Raw genomic sequence first — 26,124 nt, forward strand, 5'->3', positions numbered from 1 at the left:
TTACAGAAGACGATGGGACTGGACTCAAAACATTTTCTTGGGGTTTGGATGCTACGTCCATGAAAATGGGAAAGACCCAAGCAGAAATGTATTTCCACAACAGGGGCAAAGAGGCTGAGTTAAAGAGCCACTACACTATTGTGCAGTATGACACTACCGTTTCCTAAGGAAGTACCACCCTTCTTTTTGAAAATGGGGTATACAAGCAGTTTCTCACCTGAACAGCAACTTGTAACCCCCTTGTGTAATATTATTGCATACTTGTTCTGTCAGACAAAATCAAAATGCATCTGTTTAAAATCTGCACATAGTTTACAAAAATGTCTCTATATATAGAGAGTAAATTAAATCTATAGTTAGCTGTTTGTCATGTGAGAAGGATAATACCTGGGTTGCTGTGAAAAGATACTGCTTTGGAAAATATCTCATAATTCTTGTCTTTGAACTCCCCCAAAGCTTCTGAAAGAGGACTTCAAAACACCCAGCTGCAGCCACGACTAATCAAAATAGGAAAAGGTGGGGAATGATGAGAAAGTGCCAGTATCCAGCACTTGTAGAGCCACATTTTAGGTCCTGAACTCAGATTCAGCAGTACCTTACTCTGCAACTAATTTTAGGATGGTAAATCTGACGGAGTGCTCTAATTAAAGAGCAGAAGAAACCAGTTCCGTGTAATTCTTTAAAAGATCCAGAATGAGATCTCATGCATCAGTTACTCTCTTTACATCCAGAGAACTCCCACCGTGCTTGGCAGGGGCTTATAGAAAGTCTGGCATCTGACTTTGACTCTAAAGGGCTGATTTGGGGGTGATTTACCAGGGAAGATAAAGGGGCCCCTTAGCAACCCCCTTAACACAACAGATGTTCCTGACGTGCTGGGGGAAGAGCCATGCCATTATGCAGTGCCCTTCGTCTCCCCCCGGCCCCACTCCAAACTGGTTTGACCCCCTTTTGGTTCAGTTATTTTACATATCCCTCTATTTTATTTTAGTATCCGAGTGGCTACACCAACCACTCACTGCCTGTCTAATTAAAGCCTCTCCATCAACTGGTAATTCTGTAATAACTCACAGCTGTTTTTCCTCTCTCTGTTAAATCTATTGTTCCCTGGCTGAAAAGGCTGCAAGACCTTAAAAACTATAGATAGCTATTGATTTGTTTGCATTTAAAATCCAGTATGTGGCTGCAAAGGCCTGTTACAGTATCACAGAGGAAGATAAATGTCAGTGCATAATCCGCTAGGAAATTTCACACAGGAGTTGATTAAAAGTCTATGAGTAACCATTGCACAAGTGTCTTCAGGTGTATATATATATACACATATATATGTAGCTAATAAGTATATAGCTAGATATATAAATATATATGTATATACAGAGCTAGTTTAAACCTAAATGTTACAAAATTAGTAAGTGGCATTCACAGTTCATGCATTCTTCCTAGTAGCAGAGCTAAATTATTTCAGCTTATACTCTAAGCAGCAACATACCAGTAAGCGTTTGCTTGCTTCCCCTGGTAACCTAGTAGTTTAAAGAGCATGAGCAGTTCCACCATGGTCATTTTCTCTGGCAACCCTCTGCGAAAGGGACCTGGCTCTTCCACAGGTGCATTTCCCAGGTTTCACAGCATCTTCAGGACATGGTGGGGCTGGTCTGAGGGTCACCAGTCTGAAGGTCACTGGCCTGAAGATCATCGGCCTGAGGGTCTCCAGCCCAAGGGTCGCTGGTATGGTGGTTGCTGTCCCAAGGGTCGCTGGTCCCGCTAGTCCTGCTTGCAGAGGTCTGCGACGTTGAGGAACCTCTTAACGACCACGGCCAGGCAGAGCATCAGGAGCAGCATATACCCCACGGTGCCCAGGTAGGTGGGGGCAGCCAGGGGTGCCTTGAGGAACTCAGCCAGCCCATCCTCCACGTAGTGCACCTGGTCGTAGATGCTGAGGAAGGTGAAGATGTGGAAAAGCTGGTGGCTGTGCCCCACGATGTCGAAGAGCCCTGGCTGGATCCGCTCGGGGATTTTGCTGATGTTGAAGAAGGCGGCCACCAGCAGCCAGCAGTAGCGCCGGTAGAAGTAGACGAAGAGCGTGGGGTTGCGGGTGCGGAGGTCAAAGAGGAGGCTCTCCAGCATGATGGGGCAGGCCATGCTCAGCGGCATGGCGAAGACAAAGGTGCGCACGGCAAAGGGGTAGGCGCAGCAGGCGGCGCGGCTGCGGCAGCAGGCGGCCGTGCAACCCACGGCCAGCGCCAGGGCCACGGGCAGCACCAGGGCACGGTAGGCCGCGATGGGCAGGCTGCAGTCCAGCTGCCAGCCCAGCCGCTGCTGCACGTAGCGGCTCATGGCGCTGGCATCCAGCAGGCTCAGCCCTGGCAGCAGGTAGTAGGAGTAGGCCACGGTGCTGGCAAAGCCGTAGTAGCTGATGGAGGCGTAGTCCAGGTAGAAGAAGGCGGCGCGGAGGCGCGGGGAGAGGCAGCTGAAGAGGTGGGCCGTGCAGCTCATGGCGAAGGTGAGCAGCACCCCCGAGGCATAGCACCAGAGGGGCAGCAGGGCCGGGTGGTGGAAGGGCACGTCCCCGGCGCCCCGCAGCAGCAGCAGCCGCCCGAAACGGCTAAGGAAGAGCAGCAGCGGGATGAAGTGGGTCCAGAAGTTGAGGGTCTCGTTGGTGGGCTGCAGCACCGAGGCCAGGCACTCCTGCGCCGAGCAGTGCAGCCGCCGGTAGCCCGAGAGGATGAAGCACTCCACGAAGTCTTCGGGCACCTCGTCCCACCGCAGCAGGGCGGCAGGGCGAGGAGGCGGCACCGCCTCCTCCTTGTCCCCCTCGCCCGCCGGCATGCTGCTGCCCCGGCCGGCCCCGGCCCCCCCGGCCGCCCCCGGCCCGCCGCCCGCCGCCGCGCCCCGCCGCCCGGGCGAGGTACAGCCGCTGCTCCCGCAGCCGCCGGCGGAGGAGCCGCGGTGGCTCTGCGCTTCGCCGCCGCCGCCGCCCCCGGCAGCATCACTCATTGCAGCAGGGGCAGTGGCGGCACCGCCGCGGCTCCTCCCGCCCCGCCGCCCGGCATCGCGGTAACTGGAAACCGGCGGCGCATCCAGTGCTCCCGGGGAGCGGGGAGAGACGCCCCTGCCGCCCCGGGTAGGGTTTCCCGGGGAGGGAGGCGCCGGACACCCGAGCCGCCGTTAATGATTGATGCGGCCGCAGCGGGGGGGGCCGGGCCCGGGAGAGCCCCGCGCCCGCCCCCGCCCCGGCCGAGCCTCCCCGCAGCGAGGTCCCTGTGGCCGGGCCCGGGCAGCGCAGACCCCTCAGGGCCCCTCTCCCGGGGCCCGGGCGTAGGGGCCGCCGGTACGGGGACAGGCGAGCAGACCCCCCCGCTTTGTACGGGGCCCTTCCCACGGCGGCGGTTTGGTGTAAAGAGCACAAAGGGGGCATGGGCATGGGCATGGGCTGCCCTGCGCCGCGGCTGCGCCAGCGCGGGGGGCGAAAGCCCCGAGAAAGGGGAGGGTTACCCCGCGGGGTCGGGAGGTCCCCAGCAGGCGGGACAGGCCTGGGAAAAACCCTCAGACAGGGGCATCTGGCAGCTGGGTGGATTTCTGCCGTGTGTGCTTCAGTGAGGCCGCCTGAGACCTGGTTTCTTCGGTGACGTTATCTCATGCAATTAATGCAAACGTTATTTTAGGCTAAACGTTCCCGGCCGGGCTGGAAAGGGCGTACGTCGCGCTGACACATAGGGCACCCACCTTATCTCCGCGCTCCAAGCGGGGCGGCTGGGAGGGAGACTCGGTAACGGGCTGACAGTAGCTGCTCTGTGTTGATCCTTAGACAAATCCTACATCTATCGGCGGTGCCGTTATGCAAGCAGCACAGTTACATAATCGGAATCTAAAAATACAGGGAAAAGCACTGTACGCGTGTTACTGTACCTTAACGCGTCTAAAGTAAACAGAAGGCAGTGCGGAAAGGTAAGTAACTGTTGCAGGTGCAGGTAGGAGCCAGAGTAAGGAATTGCTCCCTGCTGTTTTGACGTGTTTGCTTTTTGTTTGTTTTCAGATGGTCTTAAACATCTGATAGCTCTGGGTTTTCAAATGTCTGTATTACATGGTGGTACTCAGATATATATGTATGGTCATACGGTATAAACCAAAGTCCAGTGGAATTAGGACACTCTGCCCAAAGATTTTTATAAAACTCTTCTATTCAATAGTGAATCATGACAACATGCAAAATCTTCTGAACAAGGAGGTAATCAGAAATATGGTTTTTAAAATTGGCACAAAAAGTAGTAAAAATGTGTTGCTGAAAGTGATTTTCAATGCATTTTTCATTACAGTAAAAATATTGATTTTACGGAACTGTCAAAAGTAGGGCAGAGTGGTGACACTGCTTATAATCTTTATAAAAAATACACAGGAGTTCTGCTAGGAAAATAAACACAACTGAACAGTGCTGAAAAGCCAAGGGGAGGAGTAAAATATTAAACTGAGACCTGTTTTTTAGATGATGGGCCTAACGTGCTCTGATGCCCGTGTGTTTTAGAGGGCAACAGGGTAGGTGGGAGTGCGTGGTGGCATGCAGGGCCATACCAACCAGGCACCCCTTGAGGAGTGACTGACAGAGGGCTCCGCATAATCCGCCTGCGGTGAGCCTCAGCTGCACCAGGAGCGAGCAGGGCCCCGCTCACTGTGAGCTCTGCAGTGTGTGATTTAGGGAGAAGAAAGGCTCTTTGGGATTAAAAGAAAACTGCTCAGCCTCTGGTAGAGGTCACGATTCTAATGAGTCTGCTCTGTACTAGAGAGGCCGCCCTGAAGAAGAGACAGGCCAGATGCTGGATCATTTGCTGCATCAGCATACATGCACCTGGTGGTGAGGGGGCTGTTAGAGGATACCTGCTCCCACCACACCACACCACACCACACCACACCACACCACACCACACCACACCACACCACACTATGCATGCAGGCGCTCCTCAGTAGGGCTCTGGTGATCGTTTCTCCCAGTCCCTAAGTGATACTTCCATTTATGGTGGTGAGTGCCATTGCAGGCCCTAGGGAAGAGGACTGAAGTGACCATGATCTTCAGTCTCCCTCGTCAAGGTTAGATAAGGAGAGGTGGTTGACTGCAATCTGGTTTTAGACCTGCACTAAAGAGCCTGTTGGAAAGCCACCAGCAGCTGTTGCAACAGATGGTGTCTAAAGAACAACAGCATCCGCCACTGACTGGGAACTGCTGGCCTTGCAGCGGCAGCAGGGCTTGTTCAACACGTTCTGACTTTCCTACAACCTCCAGACTTTCAGGGATGTGGGAGGCATTCAGCCCTTGCCTCCCGCTTGCCTCAGGGAGTACTGGGGTATCACCTGCCTTCCTGGGAGAGACACCCACTGGGTTTGTGTTTTCTTGGGGGGCAGCCCAGGCGGGGAGGAGCAGCTGGGGTTTGTTTGTGGTTCAAGACTGACACAGTCCCAGTGGCCACTGGACTGTCTGGGTATTGGTGGAGATACGCACTAACCCTGCAGAGAAAATAAATGTCTGGAAATTTCTCCCTACTACTGATGTCTTCCTGTAATATTTTAAGATGTCTTAAAATAATATTTAGGGGGATGGGGGCTTTCTGTTTTGCAGAGCCGAGAATCACTTGAGACACTTGTACATACCGGCTCCTCTGGAGGAAGCACAGGCCCACGGTAGCTAGTTTTGTTTGCTTTGTCCCTGGTGGGTTTACCAGTTAACACTGCTACAGATGAATACAAACGGTGTAAAATAAATACCCATTTTATTTTCTCTGCCTCTGTGGGGATCCAGCTTTGGCTTGTCCCAGGTGCTCTGCTGATGTCACACACGCATAACCTGGGTCTCCTTGTCTGGCCAGAAAGTGCCACAGAGATCTCGGAGCTTCTAAAGATCACAGTTCACATCATTGCCAAGTGACAGCAATGTAGCTTTAGCAGCCACATTAATGAAACTCATTACTAATGATCTGGTTCTTTTGCTTTTTTCCAAGACTGCCTCCTCACAGGGGAGAATGGTCTCTGAGGACAGATTGGGCTTTCATAAAGCCAACTGCATACATCTTACATTGAGTTAATTATTCTGTTCCCAAGCCAGATGTGGAGTAGTGTACTGGGAACCTGACAATTTAAAGCACTTACAACCTCAAAATAGCCTCTTATTCATATGTAGTCCATCAAGGATATTATGACATGACTATTATGTGGTAGGCAAGGGAAAATCAGGGCATTTGAAGGTCACAGAGAGGAGTCCACATAATGTAGTGCATGAAGAGGCCTCAGTGCATTTCTCTAAACCAGAGTTTATATTTAGAAGGGCATGGTCAGCATATACCAGGGTTTCTTCTAGCATGTGTAGAATTTTCTGCAGGCTTTCTCTCCAAATAACCTTTGAGAAGACTCTTAAAACACTGATGAAGGCACTGCCTAATGAGGTAAGCAATGGAAGATAATGTTAATCAGTGCTGGCTGAAGACTCAAAGAAAAAGATGTGCCAAAATACCAAATGTGGGTTTGTTTCTATATTATACTTTTGTTTTATTCATTGTTGAAGTCCTTTCACAAGGTATTATTTTGTCTGAAATATCAAAAGCCCTGTAAGATATTCGGAATTACTTCAACCCTCCCCAATAAAATTATACCTTTTAGTTAGGAAAAAAACCCCTAATTTCATATTTTGCACTCTAACATACTCAGCACACTAGGGAAGAGGTCGTAGTTAGCCCTCCTATTGTCCATTGCCTTTCTGAGTGCATAAAGGAATCAAATCTGCCACTAGAGAGAAAGTCCTCTTGTGAATAAGCAATGGTGGTGTTTGGAAGATTTAAGACGCTTTTGAAGATATATGTTCAGCCTCACCCAATTCAACCCACTCATACTGGCAAACATCAATCTTAAGAGCTCTTGCTTGACATAATCCTTTACCATACAACTCTGTCTCTCACTTTCATTTCTTTTTTCCTTTCTATATTTTCACCTTGAAGACAAATTTTACTGATTTCTTTCTTAATAAGTTTTACCTGAGTAAAAACATTTAACCTCTTTGTTTGCTCTGGATTTCTATCCTTCTTCACTAAAATCTCTTTAGTAAATCTCATTCTGTTCTGACATCTTCTGTGGAAACCCCCTGACCACGAGTGAGGGTAGAATTTGGCTCTATTTATTTAAGAAGAGTAGGTGTTAAAGAAAGAGAGGCTTTAGCCTCATCTAACTTTGTCTGATGTAGCTCACGCTTGCAGTTTCTCTGGGAGACCATCTTAACAGGTACAGGCATACAAACATGGTCCTTTTGTTCTATGTGATTTTTTTATCCGTTCTCAAGTGTGTATCAGTCTCGTGAAAATAATGTCTTGATGGGTAACTTTCTACTGCAGCAATTATGATCTTTTGTAATAACTGAGTAGGCACAGTGCTTTGATCTAATATTGAAGAGATTAGCTTGCTTTTAGAGATTCTACCCCACTATCTTTTTCAGACTGGATAAACAGCAATTCTTGCATAATTTTCTCTTTCTTGAGTTACTAATTGGGGACAATTATACTTTATAAACATAATTCCTTAATAAATAAAAGTGAAAGCAGTACTTGTATTTTAAAGCCTCACTTGGAGGTGAGAAAAGCTAGATCTGGTAAAGGAAATAACACTACCTGACACCATCATGGTTGCATAGCAATGTTCATTTTAACCTCTTTTTCACCAGGAGCTTCTAATTTTCTGCCCTCTTTACCTTCAAGTTGAATATTTTCAGGTTTGTGCTCTTTATGCTTTAAAAAACAGCAATAAAACCAATCTGAAATAATTTGAAAAAACTGTAAACACAGCAAACTAGGAAAAAAACACTTCAGATTTTAAGAAAATTTCTTTGAATATTTGGTTGTCTTTTTTAAGTTCTTGTTTTTGAAAGATTAGGGGTAGAACTTGTGTTTTTTCTGGGCAGCAGCAAATCTGAACATAAGTATTGCAGTGAAACCAGTTTCACTGTGATGAAGAATAGCATATTGGGTGTATGTATGTTTCATATGTTTTCCGTGGTCAGAATCCACCACTGTCCCACCTACCAGGGGCTCACAGCAAGAACAAAGTACAACTTGTCCTTTGCACAGGTTGCAGGACTGAACCCTCACTTACAAACTGCACGGCTAAGGAAATTGTTTTGTTTGTATGTGCTAAGTGACAGTGTTTGCCAGAGCACAAATTGCTACTCACTGTTAGTAAGCTGAAAGGAGAGACTCAGTATGGACAAAGGAAAGACTGCTGTTGCACTCATCTTGAACTTCCATGCTTCTAAACAGCTGATAAATTTGCACATCTGGATTCCAGCCACGTAGACTAATTCTCTCTGACAAGAAGCTGCAGGAGAACTTTTGGAATTAAGCCTTCAATTGATACTCGCACTAATGCCTGGAAAATACACCACAAATTACTGACCTTTCTCAGCCAGACAGCACAAGTCAGATGTTGCCCCTGTGACTGGTCTGCGTAATGGGCCTCACCGCTTGAAGAGTCCCAGGGGGAGAAAGAACCCAGGTTCCCCGATAAGACACGTGTCCCAGGAGAGCAGCGGGGTCCTGGAAGGGAAAGCAGCTGCTGAATGGCAGGACTAGAGCAGGACTCACAGTTGAGAGAAGGTAGGGCACTGGCACCGAGAAGTGGAGCAACACAGAGACGGCTCCAGCCAGGAGACAGAGAGCAGACAGTGCAGTAGCAACAAGTCCAGGCTGCTGGGATCCTAGGAACCAAATTGCCCTCTCCCAGCCACCCCCTCTGGCTCTTTTTTGTTATTCTGGGTGTCCATGCTAAAGCATCTTAATTCAGCCCAGTGGCTCCTAGCAGCCCAGGCTACCTGTGCCCCGGCTGTGCCTGTTGCCTGCCTCTCATCTCATCTCTGCCCTGCTCTCCTCCCATGCTACACACCCACAGCTTCCTAGCAACACACAAGTACACGGGGGAGTATGCATCTACCTATTTTGAGAATCCTTGCCTAGTGGTTTTCAGTCTCAGGGTGGGAGGAGGTGGAGGGTGGAATAAGGGAAAAGAAGCTGGAAGATTGCTGCCTAAGCAATGGGGAACAGCACACACAGCCTGTGGCTTTAGGGATCCGTTGAGCCACTACTGAGAGCATGAAATGACTCACAGAGTTAGAAACCTGTACACCCAGCAGCTACACTTCTGTCCTACTCCTGATCTGCCCACCTTGTGCCCACAAACGTGCTTCCTTTGCTACAGGGTAGGGAACTTCTGAAACACCTTAAATCCTTCCTCTCCCCTTCCTTCACACCTACCTTTGCAAAAGGATTGTAGCAGTTCAGCTGTGCTCTGGCCTGGGGTGAGAGCAAGGGAGAGATCTCCTGTAAAAGTGGGGAAAAAACAGCCAGAAAGACAAGGATAATGCACCGCAGCGTGTGGTTGACTTAATGTAGCTTAGTGTTAATTATTTATGATAATTCATTATTTTCCCTAGTATATTGCCTAATGATATCTGTCATTGTAACAACAGTTAATAAGCAACTCCCAGGTCTGCATGCAACCAGACCTACTGCATTATAATGAAAAATGTCTAATATTTCCTTTTTAATATTATTATTAGTGTACCCCTTTCAGCATTAATTCTCCATAGATTTCTGCATCTCCCTGTTTCCTTTCCTTCCCTTTCTCCACCCTCCCCTTTCTCTCCCATTAAGCCCAAGACACTGACATGTGTTGTCATTCACTAACTGTACACGAGTGCTACTGTACTATTGCAATGTGTTATAAATAGCACAGATTCAGCAGTACAATTCATTCTGAAAAATTATCTTTAGAGATGACCTTTGAAACTTTAACTATATCTTTCCTGTTTTTCACAGTATGCTCTGGATCATGATGCTCTTAATTTGGTGCAGTTTATTAATTACAAAAGAGCGAAGAGACTGAGCAGTAAGCAGAGGATTTAAAAAATGAGGTGGATAATTAAAAAGGATTAATGAGGTGGATTAAATAAAGGGATTGAGGCCAAATGGAGCACAAATTTTCTAACCATTAGTGGCCTGAAAACTCTAGCATCCAAGGGCATGTTCCTCTTTCCAGCTAGATGTTTGCTTTTTATCCAGAAGTGTCAGTCTTTCTTTCATACCAGGTTTATTAATGCAGTCCCAGGAGAGCTGAGCACCATCTAGTGTCTCCTCCTGCGGCCCTAAGTGCCCCTTCTATGTAGTATGAGTTCCCCAGCTGGTTTGCTTCCAACTCATTGCTGCACCTGTTTCCACTACCATGTTAAAAAAATCCAAAAGCAGATCACGGATGACAAAAATCCTGTGCCTCTGCAAGCTGGTGAAGTGGTTCTCAAGAAAACAGTGAGAAAGATGGGGGAAGAGAAGGACTTGACTTGGATTCTGAAGCAATAAGATCCTGCCTAATCCATCTCTAAAGTTCCTTGGCCAACACCATTCCTTCCTGTGGAAGGGCTCCTCTATGGGCAAGTTTGGAGCTCAACAAATCCTAAAGACTGATGGAATTGTCCTCAAATCCTGCTCTCAAGGGGTGGGGTGCCCACAGAAACCTGTGCAGGTGGTTGCAGAAATGGAGAGCTGTCCTCCAGAGCAGGTGAGATCCTAGATAGTAAGGTACTGTGTCACCTGTAGGTATAGCAAACGCTTATTGTTGTAATTGCTTATTGTGGAGGGAGCTCACTAAACATCTGATGTCTCTTGATCCTTACCTACCAATCCATCACCAGAAAATTTTTGCATGGTTATTTTGCAAATGGTGGAAGGAGTCTTGAAAAGCAGGGAGAAATGCATATTTCTGCCACATGACCATTCTGTCTACCTCACCTTTTTCTTAGTTGCAGCAGTACTGTCTGGCCAACCACTTCTTCTATTGCAGCGTAAACCAATTTGCATCTACAGAATTATTATTATTATTATTATTTATTTTGCTATTTTTTGTGTGACTTAAGAAATAGAAATCATGTAATGTAGTAAATTTAACCTAAGGCGTACCGAGGGGTAGAGCTGGGGAGCAGCTGCCTGAGTGGGGCAGGGGCGGGCGGTGCCTGGTGCCCGGAGCCCTGGGCACATGGCCAGGGCGGGCAGCGTTTCCCCAGCTCTCCACTATCCCTGTGAAGCTGCTGTTCACAGGAGGAACAAGAAACGGTCATAGTTTTTTACTTTTGTCTGTGCGGCTGGTCTTGCATATTGGTCCATGTTTTCCAGCTTTGAGGGACACTTTGCTCCTTTTCTCCAGCTCCCGAGTGACTGTTCGTTTTCATAACGCTGTAGTGTTACTTCCACTAACCAACCTACTTGACAGCCGGCATCAAGACCTGTACTGCGACAGTAGCCATGACAAGACTCATGGCTAAACCTTCACCCTAAAGGTAGCTACTGGCAGAGTAACATGCTCTTGTCAGACCATCTCCCTGCACAGCTGGCTGCACACCTGCAGCAGCCAAGGTTTCCTGAGGGTTTTGCCCTCCTCTAAACTTCCAGTCCCCCCCAGTTGCCCCTGCCCTTCTCACCCTCTCCTTTTGCTTTCTTTTTGCCTCTTCTGGAGGCTCCCACTTCATCCTCCGTTGACAAATGTGGTTATTAGCGTAGGCCTTGCTCCCTCCTGTCGCTCACAGGGCAGTGGGTGTCAGGAGTTGGTGGATTTAAAGCCTTCATTCATTTCTGTGTATCTACTGTCTTTTTCTTAAGTATTATCTCAACCCCAGTATCTTCCACATTATTATGAAAATCCATAAAAGCACAGGAATGCAAGATTCATGATAATTGTAATGTGACCTCTGGTTATGATCCCTAGTTAAGCAATGTTCAATGAAGAAAGTTGCTGTGGTGGTGTGCTATCAAACCCCATAACGGAGGATTTGCTGTACTATCCTTTTCACTATTTATTCCTGAGCTTTTCTTGATTTGATGTAACGTTTCGATGTTGTTCAAAACAGCATTCTTTCTATTTCACTTTGCTAGATGTTTAGGGGCAAGCCCTGCCTCCAGACTGTATGACCACGCACTGCTCAGTGTCAATGGACATGGATGAGGAGAGCTGTGCAGAACGGCCGAAGCACAGGACTCTACAGCTGCACAACACACCATCCGTCCTGCCCAGCCTGATCCTGTGTGAGGCCTTCCCGCCTAAAACACATTTTGGGCCCTTGGTGTGCACCAAGAGCACTCCGAGCACTTCCACACTGCAGGACATGCAGACCACCCACCCTGTGGGCCTTCCCAGTGCCCTCAGCCGAGTCCTGCGACGGCTCTCCTCATCCCACCTGAGCTGTCCCCAACTGTCACCTGCTAATGCCTTGTAGGAAAACATCCGGTGATTAAAAAAGGCTCTGTATGATCTGTACGGTCCTCTCCCCTCCGAGGGGCTCAGGCAACGCGCGTCAGTGCTGTGTTTGAACGCCGACCCCTCGCGTTAGGGTTTGTTCCTGCGGGACCGTGTCCTTCACACGGGTGGGAGAAGCGCCGGTGCCTCCTCACAGCGCAGCGCTCAGCAGCACGGCCCGTGCCCGCGCCGTGCCCCAGGCCGGCCGCCGAGGGACCGAGGGGTGCCGGGCGGGCGCGGGCTCCCGCCGCTGGCTGCCTGTCGCTGCCTGCCTTTCCGCAGCTGGCTGCTAGGCAGATTTGGGTTGCCTAGCGACTTCATTTGGGTTTTCTTCTGCTCATGTGAGAGCAGGAGACCCGGCAGGCACACAAACACCGCCCGAGGCAGAGGGCTGCAGGCGAGGCGGGGCGCCGCGCTGCCGGTGCGCCACCCGGGCTGCCCCGCCTCTCCGCTGAGGAGAGGATACGGGGCCAGGCCCCGCCCGGGCGGAGACCGCCCCATCGGTGGCTCGGCCATCGGCTTCACGCCCTCCGCTCGCGGGCTCGGTGGGATCGGCGCTCGCTTCCTCGCCGCCAGGGCTGAGCGAGGGGAGAGGCAAGATGGCGGACAAGGCACCCAGCGGCTCGCAGAAAGCCAGTGGGAAGGTGAGGCCGTTCCGCGGGGCGGTGAGTGGCCCGCCGGCCTGCTCCGCCGCCGGGGGGCACGGCCGCCGCCTGCCGGCGCGGCGGCGGGGCCCGGGAGTGGCGGGGCGGCGACGTGCGGGCGGCGCGGCCTGGTCCGTCCCTGCTCTCTGCCCGGGGTGACTGCGGGCCCTGGGAGGGGGTGGGGAGGCGGGAAGGGGGCGGCGCGGGGGGCCTGGGCCTCTCGCGGGACATCCCCACGCCCCGGGACTGCCCTGGGCCCGACTCTGTCCTGGGCCGGCGGCAGCGGCCTTCTCGCGTCCCCGTGCCCCCGGCGGAGGGATGCGTGGGCGGGCGGGGCGGGAGAGTGGGGGCCCGGTGGAGCGCGCTGTAACCGCGGGCGCGGGTCGTTCTGTTCTAACCGGCGCATCCCCGGTTTCGGGTGCGGGCGGTTGGTTAATGCCCCAGCCTTACCCATGCCTGTGTACGTGTTTAATCTCGCTCGTGCTGGGAGTGCTCATCCCCCCGTGGGCTGAAGCCCGCGTGGGGTTAGTTTCCAACTTGGGAGTGTGAAGGAAAACGATAATTTGTAGATCGAGTCTCCTCTTTTGATTTGCGATGAAATGACAAATTTTACAAAATCACCATGGCGTTCCCCGCTCTTTTCGCTGTACCCACGCTACTTCCTGTAATTGTTGTTTGTTGGATTTGCAGACCAGAAGTCCAGGTAGTGCAGGAGTTTTGGCAAACTTGTCCAGAGCTGTGCGCTGGCACCAGCGCCTGGCTGGCTGCGGGTAATAACAGCACAGAGCGGCCTGCTCTCTAAGTATCCCCTCTTGCCAAGAGAGTAGAGGCTAAGATGTTTTGGGGGATGCACTGGCAGCTGATGGTTTGAGGATTAGCGATTAGTGGCATTCCCTTTTACTCAGGTTTGTTGCAGGTTTTAGGGCAGAAATAGATAAATCTTCCCGTTCTTGGTGTGGGGGTTTTTTGTGTTTCTCGGGCTTTTTTGTGTGTGTTTTTTGTTTGGTGTTCTTGGGTTTTGGTTTTTTTGTGTGTGTGTGAGTGTGTACCTCACTCAAGTGAGAAGCCACATTTTGTCTTGGAATTTCCAGTGCTTTATAGATTAATAACTTTTACCCATTTTTGTATTCAGCTAAAACAGGATTATTTTTTTTTGCTGCTAGGAAACTAGCTGAAATGCAGTTACTGAGAACCTTTGCATGTTTACCCAGTTGGTGTTTTTAGTGTAGGAGAGTTTTATTTTTGTTTCCCTTTTATGATCTATTCCAAATATTGCCAGGAAACATTTTTTTGGCTCTTGCCTTTGGCTTGGAACTGCAAGTAAGAGCTGGACAGAAAACTTTAGTAGTAAAGTAGGTCTTAATTTATGGAGAATGGCTTCCAGAGAATAAGACATTTTGGGACGTCAAGTATAATTAGACATAGAATAATAATTTAATTATTGATCACTGCAACCAATAACATGGTACACAAAACCAACCCAGATGTGATCCCTTTCTTTTCACAGTTACATCACAGGCTTTTTTGTTTTGTTGTTTACTATTTCTGTACTGATTATATTATTTTTTAAATATAATAATTAATTTATAAGAATTGTTTAGTGTCCTAGATCTCAGTTCTGCAGAGGTATGTGCAGACACTTAACTCTTCATACTATGTCATCCATCCCATTGAAGTCAGTGGGACTACTAGAGAATGTAAAGTCAAACATGTGCATTAGTCTTTGGAGGCCTGTTGAGGAGGTCCTGTATCTTGCCATCTTCGTGCAGTTCCCCCTCACCCCTCAATTTCACATTACTCTAGGCGTATATGCTGTGTTTCCAGTAGTCTTTTCCCCATGCTTTACATTCTACATCTTACTTGTTTTGTATTGTCAATATTATTCTATATGCCAAAGAAAATGGGGATAGTACATACCTGGATCCATGAGACTGTTTTTTTTTAAAAGTGAAATAAAATAAGACATGCCTAGCTCTTGGGATTTATTTCCTTCAACCTCAACTTTCTTTGGGGGGTGGGGTGTATGTGGTGTCTTTTTTTGTCATTTCATTAGCGCTTGTGATGTGTATATCCATAGAGATACTTTTCAGATGTCTGCAGAAAGCATGACATAATGGTACTGAAGTTAGTAATAGTCTTATTTTTTGTAATTAATTTATTCATGCAAGGATAAAAATGTGTATTTTTAGGTGAGCCTGTATGAAAATGTTTATGGTTTAACAACCTAAGCAAATAACCATTTTGCTCAATTTCTTAAAGTAATTATTTATCAAAGATTTTGATTTTTTTAATCATTTTAAGATTCGTTTACTTACATATCAAAATTGAAGTTTTAGCGTCCATTTCTTTTGGTGTATTGTATTTGCAAGTTAAAAGAATAATTGTACTTGCAAAACAAATATGTTTCGTAGACTCCATAGGATATGTTTCAGTGGCAATTCCAAGATGTGCCTTTGCTGGCTTCTAGCCTACCTCCTGGGAAGACACAGTGACATCTTATTTTCTGTGTTCTGTGAAGAGCTGTAGCCTAGTGGTTGAAGGCTTTAACAGTTACAGTAAGATATGGTTTCTTCCCTTCAGAACGGATGGTGTTTGTTCTTCGGTCTTAGTGTCTGAGTACTGATTTTGAACATCTAGCCGGTTATTTTGTTTTATAGTATAAAATCAAGCTTATTTCGGTCGGGCATTATCTGTTTGATTCACTGTTTGAAAACCGTCTCTGGAGATGGTACAGGTCCAGGAGCACCCTTTGCCTGTGTCGCTGTGGTGGTAGCTGCTTTTTATGATACTGTCAGCTTCTAAATAAGTTTGGGAGTCTCCGATGTCAAATGTGTTGCAAAAGCATCATGTATTTCTTTGTCACTTTGAGATTAGGATAGCAAGATGTGTGCTTGAGATTTCCGGAAATCTAAATAGGAAAGAAGGACAAAATTAAGGAAGAGAAAATAGAGATTGCCCAACACTGCACAGGAGTTCAGTGTAGGATATGATTCTGAAATGGCAGATACTGATTATGTTCAGTTATTATCTTGATGTAATGAAATATTAGCTGCTCAATGACTCTGCCATTTTCTTATTTTATCTTCTGAGAATAGAGACTATATTGCATGTGCGCTGCTTTTACATATAATACTGTACAATTTTGGTACCGTGTGGCAGAAGAGATTATCCACTTGGACCACACTGTAGGTTTCCCTCTTTCATGCTAAAAAATGTTTTAAGAACATTCCTTAATCTTAAATGCATTTCTCAGGTTTTTGAGTAAGTTATGTGTTAATTAAATGTTGAAGAACAGTGGTTACTTGCTTGTGAATGGACAGCTTTCCTCGGTAAGTTAAAGTGTATGAAGAGCAGCAATGTAAAATCTGTATGTGTGGTGAATTCCAGTTAGATGTAGCATTCTGCAGGATGGTGAAACTCATGATCTTTAACTTTCCCTGTATTGTTGCTCAACTGGTGACCAGGAGCAGGAGAGGCATAAGTGCATTCCTCTGTTGATGGAAATGTAAAAGGAAGTGTCCTTCTCATTTCCTCTCTAGCAGTAGAAAGTTAAATTTTGGCAGCTCTTGTTCATCTGCGTTTAAGGTTATAATGGAATAGCATTCCTTGCAAGTACTTTGGAGAAAACTATTTTCCATTTACTTTTCTGTCTGCAAGTGATGTCTGTTTAAATAGTGAATAATATTAATATGCACTGTTCCAGTAAATGTAAAGAGTAAATAGATTAGCTGTAAAATAATTCACAGGTGTTTGCAAGCATGTGTTTTCTAGACAGTTTGATAGAGGAAGGAAGAATAAAAAAGACAAGTTGGGCTGGAAACCTCCCCGCCTTTGCTGGATGTTAACATCTTAAATTAAGCTGTCATTCCATTTGCTTTTCCTTGGTATCAATGCTGACACAAACCAGTCCCAGCCCTAGCTACTTTTCCCCCTCTCAAACATTGTCCTCTTTAGTTGATTTGGCATGAATGGGGGGGTGGGGGTGAGCCTGCTATGAACTGGAAACTGGTTTGGCTGAACCTCCCCAACTCTCTCTTTCCTAGGTGATCAGTTAGATGGGGAAAAGTGATCTAGTTCATTGTGACCAGTATGGGGGCAGAATCAATGGAAGGTGTTGAAACAGGGCAAGAGTGTCTTACACCAGAGTTTCTTGTAAACACTTTACCCTGAAGCTATTAATTTTTGCAAGGGCAGGGCTTTTATTTATGCTTAAGTTGTAGCCATTACAGTTGGAAAAATAACATTCAGCATTTGGAAGGCCACAGGTTGTCTCCTGGGTTTTATTGGCAGCTTTTGTGTTCTTTGTTGTTTTACTAAATGGCATAAGTATTAATTAAAAAAAATATGTTTGCTTATGTTATACAGCATATTTTAAATATTTGTGAAATAATGATCATGCCAGTTTTACCCAGAGATCGTTAAATTTGGAGAAACTGTGAAGAGCTGGATTTGTGGGCACTTGCACTGCTGACAGGAAGGAAGATTAGGGAGAGCAGTCATCTCTTCTCTGTTTTCTTTGGAAACTGCCATGAAGCTGGAAGAAAATTTAAACATCAGAATCTGAGAGAGGGCTCTCTGCTCTGGCTTTCTGATAGGAATTTGTCATAAATCTCATTTGTATGGTCCTTTGAAGATTTTTTTTTTTCTTTCAAAGGTTGAGTAAACTTGGCTAGACTCAGTAATGGAGCTTTGAGCGACCTGACCTCCAAGATTGTGGTTTGACAGGGCCGTATTTCACTGGAATGCCATTTCAGCAGCCTGCATTGCTCCTTCAGTTATGCTGACACAATTCTTTGAGGGACCTGTGCAGTGAAGGTGATTGAGAAAGTGATCCAGCTGGAAAATAGTCTGGGGGGGGGGGGGGGAGGAGATAGGTTTCATGCAGAGTGGTAGAGGCAGTGAGTTGTGAGTAAGAGGACATTTGTAGATTGTTTATGCTGGCAATGACTGACAGATGGACTCATCACATTTTTTCTGTCAGTGTTTTGAACATGAAGGAGCTATCCTCAAATCTCAGACATCAGGTGCAGGACAGAGCTTTGGGTATGTTTTTTTCAAGTTAGTTCAGTTGAGTTACTTAACGTGATGAGAAGAGGAAAAAAGAATCCTGTTCCAGGTTTCAACACAGGTGGGCAACATCTTCTGAAACTCCTCTCTGTGAATGTTAGAAAGACACTGTGATTCTGCTGAGTTAACTCAGCTGCTGTAACTTAAGGAAACAAAATTGCCCCTTTTGTCAAGGCGGTGCAGATGGATGCAAAGTGTAGTGCTGTGAGAAGTAGTTTTTTTAATAACTGCTATTTAGAAACTGGCAGATAGCAATGCGTAATTTTGTCAAGAATCATTTCATCTTGTGCTTCGTGGGTACAGTTGCTTGGATGGTCACAAGCGGTACCAAAGGTATGAACTAAATTTACAGATGGGAAGAGAAGACCTTAAAAATAAGAACTGTTTAAGGAGGAGAATAATGTGGCTCTGCAAAACTGCTAGTTGCTGTGGGATAAAGTTGGTCTAAAAGCTAAAACTGCTTTTAGAAGTTTTCAGAGTGCACCTTAGTAGAAATTCTGTTGCTCGGCTAATGTTTGGGGTGGCTTGCTCCACAGTGCTGTGGTCGCTGTGGGTGGGTTGGGGAGCGCCGCTGTACTTCTAGCTCAGCAACTTCCAGACTTTTTTGATCATTGGACTGCTTTCCTGCTGTTAGCCCGCAGAATCTCTGCGTGCTACCATGCATTGAAAGCCTTTCCGAGCAGTATCATCTGCTCTGTTGCTGGAGAAACAGATTTAGTATCTGTTAATTTTTTTTTTGTTCTTCTTCAGGATGTTGTGTCTTAAGTGTCATTGTACTGAACATTGGTACTGTTTGTTACTGTGTGATGCCTTGTTTGTTGTCCTCCCTGTAAGCAGCTTCAGCACCCATCCCTGTTGGAAGGTGTCGCTTTCCAAAACTTCTGTAAATGAAATGGATGTGGAGAATTGAGAAATGGTCATTTCATTCTGCTGTTGCCAAACAACCTCCTTCCCCCAAGCAGTGCTGGGTCTCAACTCTGTCAGTACAGTAAGGCAGATGGCATTGTATCAGTCTACCTTTGAGATTTATCTTTTTAACTGTAGGTCTGAAATTTTTTTTTTTTAAGGGTGGAATTGTAACTGATGTGTGTGTTTGGTTGCCGCAGGGTGGCAGCTGGCAGCAGGAAGAATGCCGTTTTCAAGCTCTGAAATTCTTTTGCACAGTGTCTTTCTCTTATCTGTGTGATGTGCTATACATTCCCCCCACTCTGGGGGAGGACAGGTTTCCTTAAGCTACATTTTTGCAGTACATAGAACTGTGGATAACAGATTACCGATTTGAGTGCCATAGGCAGTTATGACTCACAAAAAAATCCAGCACCAAATAGAGAGGAAAAATTTGCAGGAAGCAGTATTAATAAAAGATGCTTGTGATTTTTACTTCCATGTGTATTTTAATGAACTTCTACTGGTACACGTGAACTAAACTTTTTATTAACTTCTGTGCAAAGATGTGCCTTGTGAGTAATGTATAGTGTTGCAGGTAAGTGGATTTGGGAGGTCTTTGGGAGTAAGACATAATTAGGGTTTTTCGTTTGTTTTTTCCCCCCTTTCTCTTTCTTAAAAAAAACCCAGACATATATTCCTAGGAGCCTTTTGCTTCTCCCTTTTAAGCATTGTATCTTTGTATCTCTCTTTACCTTTGTGGACTTAGTTCTGTTTCTTGAAGTGCTGTCTACAATTTTTTCTAAATCGATTTGACTGTAAAACAGGAATATACTTGTCCAAAGATAAATGTCTCTATTTTAGTTGATGAAAAAGCATGATGCAAAATGAAAACAAGGTCTGGTAAATTGTCTTCTAGAGTAGCATTTGATGCTTGTCTGTTTTGGAAGACTGGAGACAAGCACTGTATATTACTATTTCTGGTAGAAACTATAAATTCCTGGTAATAAGGAGAAGTGCTAATGTTCTGTAACTAATGGACAGATTTCAGCTAATGAAAATGTTTTATTATGACTTAAATTTCAATTTAGATATGAATTGTGCATCAGGCAGTTATGTCTTAATAGTGGAAGTTATGTCAGTGAGGTTTTCTGGAATTTGGGCATTACATAATTTAAAAAAGCGTTCAGTCCTGTTTGTTGGAGTGTTCTCCACTTAAATGCATTTAAAAACATGATTTTAAAAAAGCCTGCAAATTTTGTGTGTACACTGGTTTATGTGTTAAAGTTCAGTTACAGTTTAAAGTAATAATGTTAATTAGTACATACTCACAAATTGGACTTTAATTAGTGTTCTTGAGGTGGCCAGCTTCCATCTATGCACAATGTACTAAGAGTAGTTTTGGAAATGATTTTATAGTAAGGCAAATGTAATCAAGCACTTATGTAATCTTTAACAGCCTTTAATGACAGCTCTTGCAGGTTCAGTGTAACAAACTTAATTTTTTTTTTCCTTGCAGTGGTGTTAGTGGCATGTTTATAAAACCCAGTTGTGAAATTGAGATGCTTTTTAAAGGTAGCAAGAACAGTCTATCTTTAATCCGTTATTTGCCTTATATTGACATTGTTCATGCTGTGACCCTGTTCAGATATATCATTAAAATACATTACATGTATCTATGTTCTTGTGTATTTGGACGCTGAAGTTGAAATGAAAATGACATTCGAAGAACTGAATAAAAAACCAGGTTGTTTGCCTGTTTCTTTTTCTGTGCCTCACCTCCTCTTCACTCTCTCTCCAGGTCAGAGTGCCAGATGCAGTACACACCACTGGATCTGCTGATACACATGTAAGTCCAAAATATTTAAAACCAACAAAAAAAAACCCCAAACAAAAAAATCCAGCCAAATCCACAAACTCAAAATAGACCTGTTCTCTAAAGAAAACTACTTGCTGCAGGCAGACTACAGTGCATTGGTGCAAACACCTAATCTGTAGGTGTTTGTAAATGAACCATTGATTTTAATGTTTAAAATTATTCCTTGAGACTTTCAAACAACCACTAGTGTAGGAAGCTTATTGCATTTATGATAGATACTTGAACAGGAAGAAGCTGTAAGGACTCTGTATATGCTTCTTTCTTATACTGAGGAATAGTTCAAAATACGAGGTGATTAATCATAAGAGTCACTGTATATTAAAGTGTCTTTTTGTATACAGTTGGATTCTCAAAAATGAGATAGTGTGGCCCTAATGTCATCCTTTACTTTTCTTTCTAATAGAATATACTTAAAGCAAAAGGTAAGAATAATTACCTAGTCTCTGCCCCTCCCTCCCCCCCAGACCTTTGCCTGGTCATGTGATTGGTACATTGCTTGACAGCCTACCTATTTCTGAGCTAAAATGAAAACAGGCAGCAAGAACCAAACAGAGCATTAATACCAGACAATTCATTCTGTGGTTTGGATTTTCTTCAAGATTTCAATTTGATTTTGTATATGAAAAGTCAATTACCAGCTGTTAGATTGCTTGTAAGATAACATTATTCAAGTTGTGATAGCAGAAACTTTTCATAAAGAAGTAGGTCCTTTTATTGATTTGCTTTACTTGCTACAAATTACTCTTAAATCTCTTTTGAATATTTTGTGTTATCGATGGAACTGGGACTTCAGTACTTTGTGCTGCCTTATAGTCAACGTAACGTTATGTTTAATGGGAGTTTGCTTTCATACAGTGATTTGATTACTCAACTAGAAGTTTTCTCTTTGCTTCCATCAGTTGCTTTACCCTTTTCACTGTATTATTTTCCATTTTTTTGAAGGAGGAAGGCCTTCAAGTTTTGTATAGCTCTGTTGTTAGGAATTCTGTGAAGCTGCATATGGTTAATAATAATATTATAATTGCCTACTGGAATGTAACTAGCAGACATAAATTAGTGCAATCCTATTAACTTTGTATTGCTCCAGCCACTTTGAAGGTGTTGTGTTTTGATTTGGGTGGTGTTTTTTTTTTTCCGGAGACCCTTTCTAAACTGAGATCTTAGCGCCAGAACTCTTTTTATCTTACAGCTGCTTCCCTTATGTCACTAGAACATATATTAATGTGGCTGATCTGCAGGTATCCGGTAACATTACTGTGAAAGATTATTTCCTGATGACAGGATAAGCCTTGGGTAGGAGTGTGGTATTTGTTTTGTCTGCATTGCTGTGCCGTAGCCATATGCCCATGTTTTGCCAAGGTTGTATATTGTTTGTCATACTGAAATATAAGCTATCTTTCAGACAACAGGAAAACTGGATTTTATTAATTTTAAAAAAGACAGATGCATGAAAAGCTCCTGATAAACCTGTCACAGCAGCTCATGTTGACAAACATAGTGTCATAAACCAGATAACTCCACAGACAATGCTGCATTAGTTTGTAACTGATAGTATTCCTTTTAATGATGAACTAGGGAACATTTTTCAAAGAAATATGAGCTATTTTAGTCATACACTTGGCACAGATCTAAGAGGTGTTTGTGATACTAAACAAGGATTATAAACTGAAGGTATTTCAAACAGGTTTGGTTTTTTTTTCACAGTGCTTTTTCATATGTAAAAAATTGTGAGTAGGAAGCCGATAGTAGAAATAAAACTCTTTACAAAGAAAATTATTCCAGAGGAAACTCTTTTTGCAGTTAGTATCTGAAATTTTTTAATAATACAACAGTTAAGTTATTCACCTTATTTGTCTTGATGTTTTATTAAATTGAGCTGATTTTTTTTTTAATAACTGTCATTGCAAAAGTGGTGGTTTTAAACATCACTGTGTGCTGTGTAAGAGCATCAAAATATTTTGAAGATGAAGCTTATGTTTTGCTCTTCCAAGGCTTTTTTCTTGTTCTTGTGCTGATTCATTATGAATTACTGTGTTAAGCTAGGAGTTTCCAGAGAAGTTTCTTACCTTTTCTCTCCTTTTCTTCCCATTGCCCATGTCTTTTAAACATAGTCTTCATCCTATTGTCTTTCCTCTCTCAACGTTTTACTGTCTGTGAACTACCTAAACAGAATCTTAGGAATTCTAGTTCCCAACTCTCCAGAAATGACTGTTACATGGAGTCCTTTCTTCATCACGGTTTCAAAAAGGGAGGAATGGAGGTTAAGTTACCTAAAATAGAAAGAATCTAGGAGCTACATTTGAGGTCTTTTGTTTTATTTAAATAGCAGCTGAAAACCTCAAGAATGCATTTTCTTCTTCAAGCAAACATATCACACTTTACATTTCAGTTGTACTTGAAGGTTGCATCCATTTTGGTTTTCAGTTACACCTCTTCAACCTTGCGCAAATATTCTTCTGGCCAAAATAGTCAGAAAAGCTTTTAGAACATTTATTTTTCTGTTGTTTTGTTTTGTTTTCCTGGAAATTGCAATGATCGAAAAGGAACTGTAGTGCAAAGCATATATTTCCAAAGGTTTAGCAGCTGTGCATTCTGTAGTGATAAGATCGCCAGGCTCTTACAGCAAGTACCCTTCTGATTTCAGCTGTGTTTGAATGGTGTGTTAAAAGCTTTCTCATTAAACCAAGGATGATTTGTTTTTAAAAAAGCATAGATTTAAATTTTTTGGTTGTATTAGATAATGGCAAGTTCAGAGAGAAGTACAGTAAGCCTTTTCTTTGTTTTGTTTAGGTTAAGTCACTTCAGGTAGAAAGTTTCTGGTGTAGACCAAGGTAAAGAGTAATATTATTTTAATTGTTTTGTAAACAGTTTAATGTATGTTTTCTTACTCCCTTTGCAGCCTCTAATGGAAAGCAAACTTAAAGCATTCAGTATTGGCAAAATGAGTGCTGCCAAACGGACTCTGAGCAAGAAGGAGCAAGAAGAATTAAAAAAGAAGGTAATGGTATACAGTTGAAACTTTTTATTTTGTATGCAGAGCTGAAATAAGTTTGCTTTTAGATTACAACCAGCTTTACCACCAAATTTCTTTGTTTTGATAATTGCAGCTTTCGAAGAACGAAAGTGCATTTATTTTACATGTTTAATTTGTTCTTGACATCCATGGCATTAAGATAGAGAGTGAGTCTTGCTCCCCTTTCCTTCTGTGTGATAAATCAAGTTCTCTGGTTTCCTGAAATACTGAATTGCAACAATCCATTGATTGTTGTATTGCTCAAAATGAAGACAGCCATCACCTTAGGTTATTTTCTGTTCTTTGTTTGCTCTCTTATCATTGGATTTCAGTAATTGGAAAGAGTACCTGATGTCTCTGTTTCAATACACATCCTTGTTATTCTGTAAAACGTATTTTTGTCTAATGACTTCTTTTGGAATTAATAAAAACATTAAAATTTGCTGAATTTTAGGTTACTGAGGAGCATACAAATTTTAGGAAATATGTAGCTTATAGTTGGTAAGGTGAAAGTTTTGAAAATTTTGGGCTTTGAACTTTACACGCACAACTCTTACTATATTTCAGTGAGTTATCTCCTGCTAGGTTGCTGGAAATACTAGCCTAAAGAAACACGGTAGTGCTAAATTTAGGATCTTAGTCAACTTTATTAAGTCATTGAATTAACTTCCCTGGGAAATACATAAAGGTGATCCTGTTGTTAATCTTCAGTCTCATGGGTTGATTGCAAAGGGTAGGATGGAATACGTACTGTTCTCTGATGCTTAGGTCAACAAAGCTCCAATCTCATAATGCTGGTCTTTCATATGATCTTTTCTGTTTGGTATCTTTTGAATGTTAAATTGCCATGTAAACTCTTGGAAATGAACAGTCATATTTGAGCATACAGGCCGTATTTGCTTTACGTATTATGTGCTGTGTTCTTCCCACATTTCTCAGAAATTCAATTTCTGTCTAAAATTGAAACTCATTTGATGCAGTTTGGAGCATGAACTCTAGAAAATAAAAAGGAATGTAATGTAGCTAATTTAAGAATAGCTGTCTAGTGAAGGTTGTTCTGTGTTGATAGTAAATAGATTAACATTTGCTCTGTAGGAGGATGAGAAGGCTGCTGCAGAAATTTATGAAGAATTCCTTGCTGCCTTTGAAGGAAGTGATGGTAATAAAGTGAAAACATTTGTAAGAGGAGGAATCGTTAATGCATCTAAAGGTATAACTAATCTTTTTTTGGGGGGTGGTGGATCATTTGTCTTTGAGTAAAGATGAAGATTGGTTTTGAATTGCATTTTAAAATTAATATGTTACATTAGAAGCAGCAAAGGAAACGTGATGCTAAAATGTACTTTATGCTTTGACTCACTAGGTAGGTAATGGCGTGATTTGTCTTTTAAACTTGAGAGGAAAAAATGCTTTGTTTTAAAATGCCTAATCTCTGTTCTTTTTCTTCATATTAAAATATGTTAACTTACATAAAGTTTGTATGGGAACTTTTTTGTTATAAAATAATATATTGAATTGAATTAACAAGACTAAAGAACAACAGCATTCTTTCTAATGTACAGTATGGTGCAGCATTAGTTAATACAATGTTTTTAATTTGCCTTTAATTTCAGAGGAGCATGAAACAGATGAAAAACGGGGTAAAATCTATAAGCCTTCATCACGATTTTCAGATCAAAAAAATCAACCAAGCCAGCCATCTAATGAGAAGCCTCCATCACTCTTAATGATAGAAACCAAAAAACCTGTAAGTTTCTTATTTGAATATTAACCCCATACTTAGGAAGTATTTAGAAGTGCTTAGAAAAAGGTCTGTGTGATCTTGCAGAGTAGTTTTATCTGCATTTATCACATATTAAAAGAAGGTGGAAATTTTGATTTGCTAAATCCCATAGCAAATTACAAGATTATGAAATGCAGAGGTCCACTAGCCCTGTATCCAGGTATAGCAGCATGATATAACTAGTACTGCACTTTGATTTGGCTGCTGTATGTTTCTGCTGTGTTCCTGCTAATTGAAACAGACTTCTCAGGAATACAGATTTAGTGACTGTTGCAAAGTAGCAGTATTTCCAATCCTGAGAACTTGTGAAGTTTTAGAAGCAATTCTTCTTGGTGCCATCTGTTTTTAGGTTTTTACAACCTAAAAAAAAAATTGACCTTTGCATTGATCCAAGTTTTTTGTGGTGAGGTGTGTTAAATTTTTTTTTTTTTGTGGTGATGTTTGAGAATTCCCTTTAGCTCTTTGAATTGTACTAAATAAGTTGTAGAACTTGCACATTTTGGAAGCTGAACACCTTGTTTTTATTTAATTTATTTTGACTTCTGCATGGTTT

The 26,124-nt window shown here is 43.7% G+C and overlaps 2 protein-coding genes and 1 long non-coding RNA gene across 7 annotated transcripts in view; 1 reads left to right on the plus strand and 2 right to left on the minus strand.

Annotated features, from left to right (window-relative positions):
• Nucleotides 1-405: 405 nt before the first annotated feature.
• On the minus strand, nucleotides 406-2,994 carry PAQR9 (progestin and adipoQ receptor family member 9). The gene has a single exon (XM_072867584.1). It carries the CDS (start codon nucleotides 2,992-2,994, stop codon nucleotides 1,762-1,764), a length of 1,233 nt encoding a protein of 410 aa, XP_072723685.1. The 3' UTR covers nucleotides 406-1,761.
• Nucleotides 2,995-5,844: 2,850 nt separating this feature from the next.
• On the minus strand, nucleotides 5,845-9,377 carry LOC140654022 (uncharacterized). The gene is made up of 4 exons (XR_012043320.1): nucleotides 9,273-9,377; nucleotides 8,484-8,558; nucleotides 8,197-8,391; nucleotides 5,845-6,417 (listed from the first exon to the last, which is right to left on the minus strand). It is a non-coding gene; the product is annotated as an uncharacterized lncRNA (long non-coding RNA).
• Nucleotides 9,378-12,792: 3,415 nt separating this feature from the next.
• Nucleotides 12,793-26,124, plus strand: part of U2SURP (U2 snRNP associated SURP domain containing) — a 46,886-nt gene continuing 33,554 nt past the window's right edge. For 3 of the 5 annotated variants that reach the window (XM_072866917.1, XM_072866920.1, XM_072866921.1), the window contains exons 1-5: nucleotides 12,793-12,944; nucleotides 20,698-20,745; nucleotides 23,675-23,773; nucleotides 24,884-24,998; nucleotides 25,402-25,535. In XM_072866917.1, coding sequence (XP_072723018.1) covers nucleotides 12,900-12,944; nucleotides 20,698-20,745; nucleotides 23,675-23,773; nucleotides 24,884-24,998; nucleotides 25,402-25,535 — 441 coding nt within the window. In that variant the 5' untranslated portion in view covers nucleotides 12,793-12,899. The remainder of the gene's footprint in view (nucleotides 12,945-20,697; nucleotides 20,746-23,674; nucleotides 23,774-24,883; nucleotides 24,999-25,401; nucleotides 25,536-26,124) is intronic. The other 2 variants (XM_072866922.1, XM_072866918.1) reach the window with 2 other exon arrangements.

The sequence above is a fragment of the Ciconia boyciana genome, chromosome 7 (genome assembly GCF_034638445.1).
Source record: "Ciconia boyciana chromosome 7, ASM3463844v1, whole genome shotgun sequence".
Classification (NCBI taxonomy): Eukaryota; Metazoa; Chordata; class Aves; order Ciconiiformes; family Ciconiidae; genus Ciconia; species Ciconia boyciana.

What these genes read in the sequence shown, in the direction of transcription:
- PAQR9 (XM_072867584.1), bottom strand. Translation starts at nt 2,994, where the DNA reads ATGAGTGATGCTGCCGGGGGCGGCGGCGGCGGCGAAGCGCAGAGCCAC.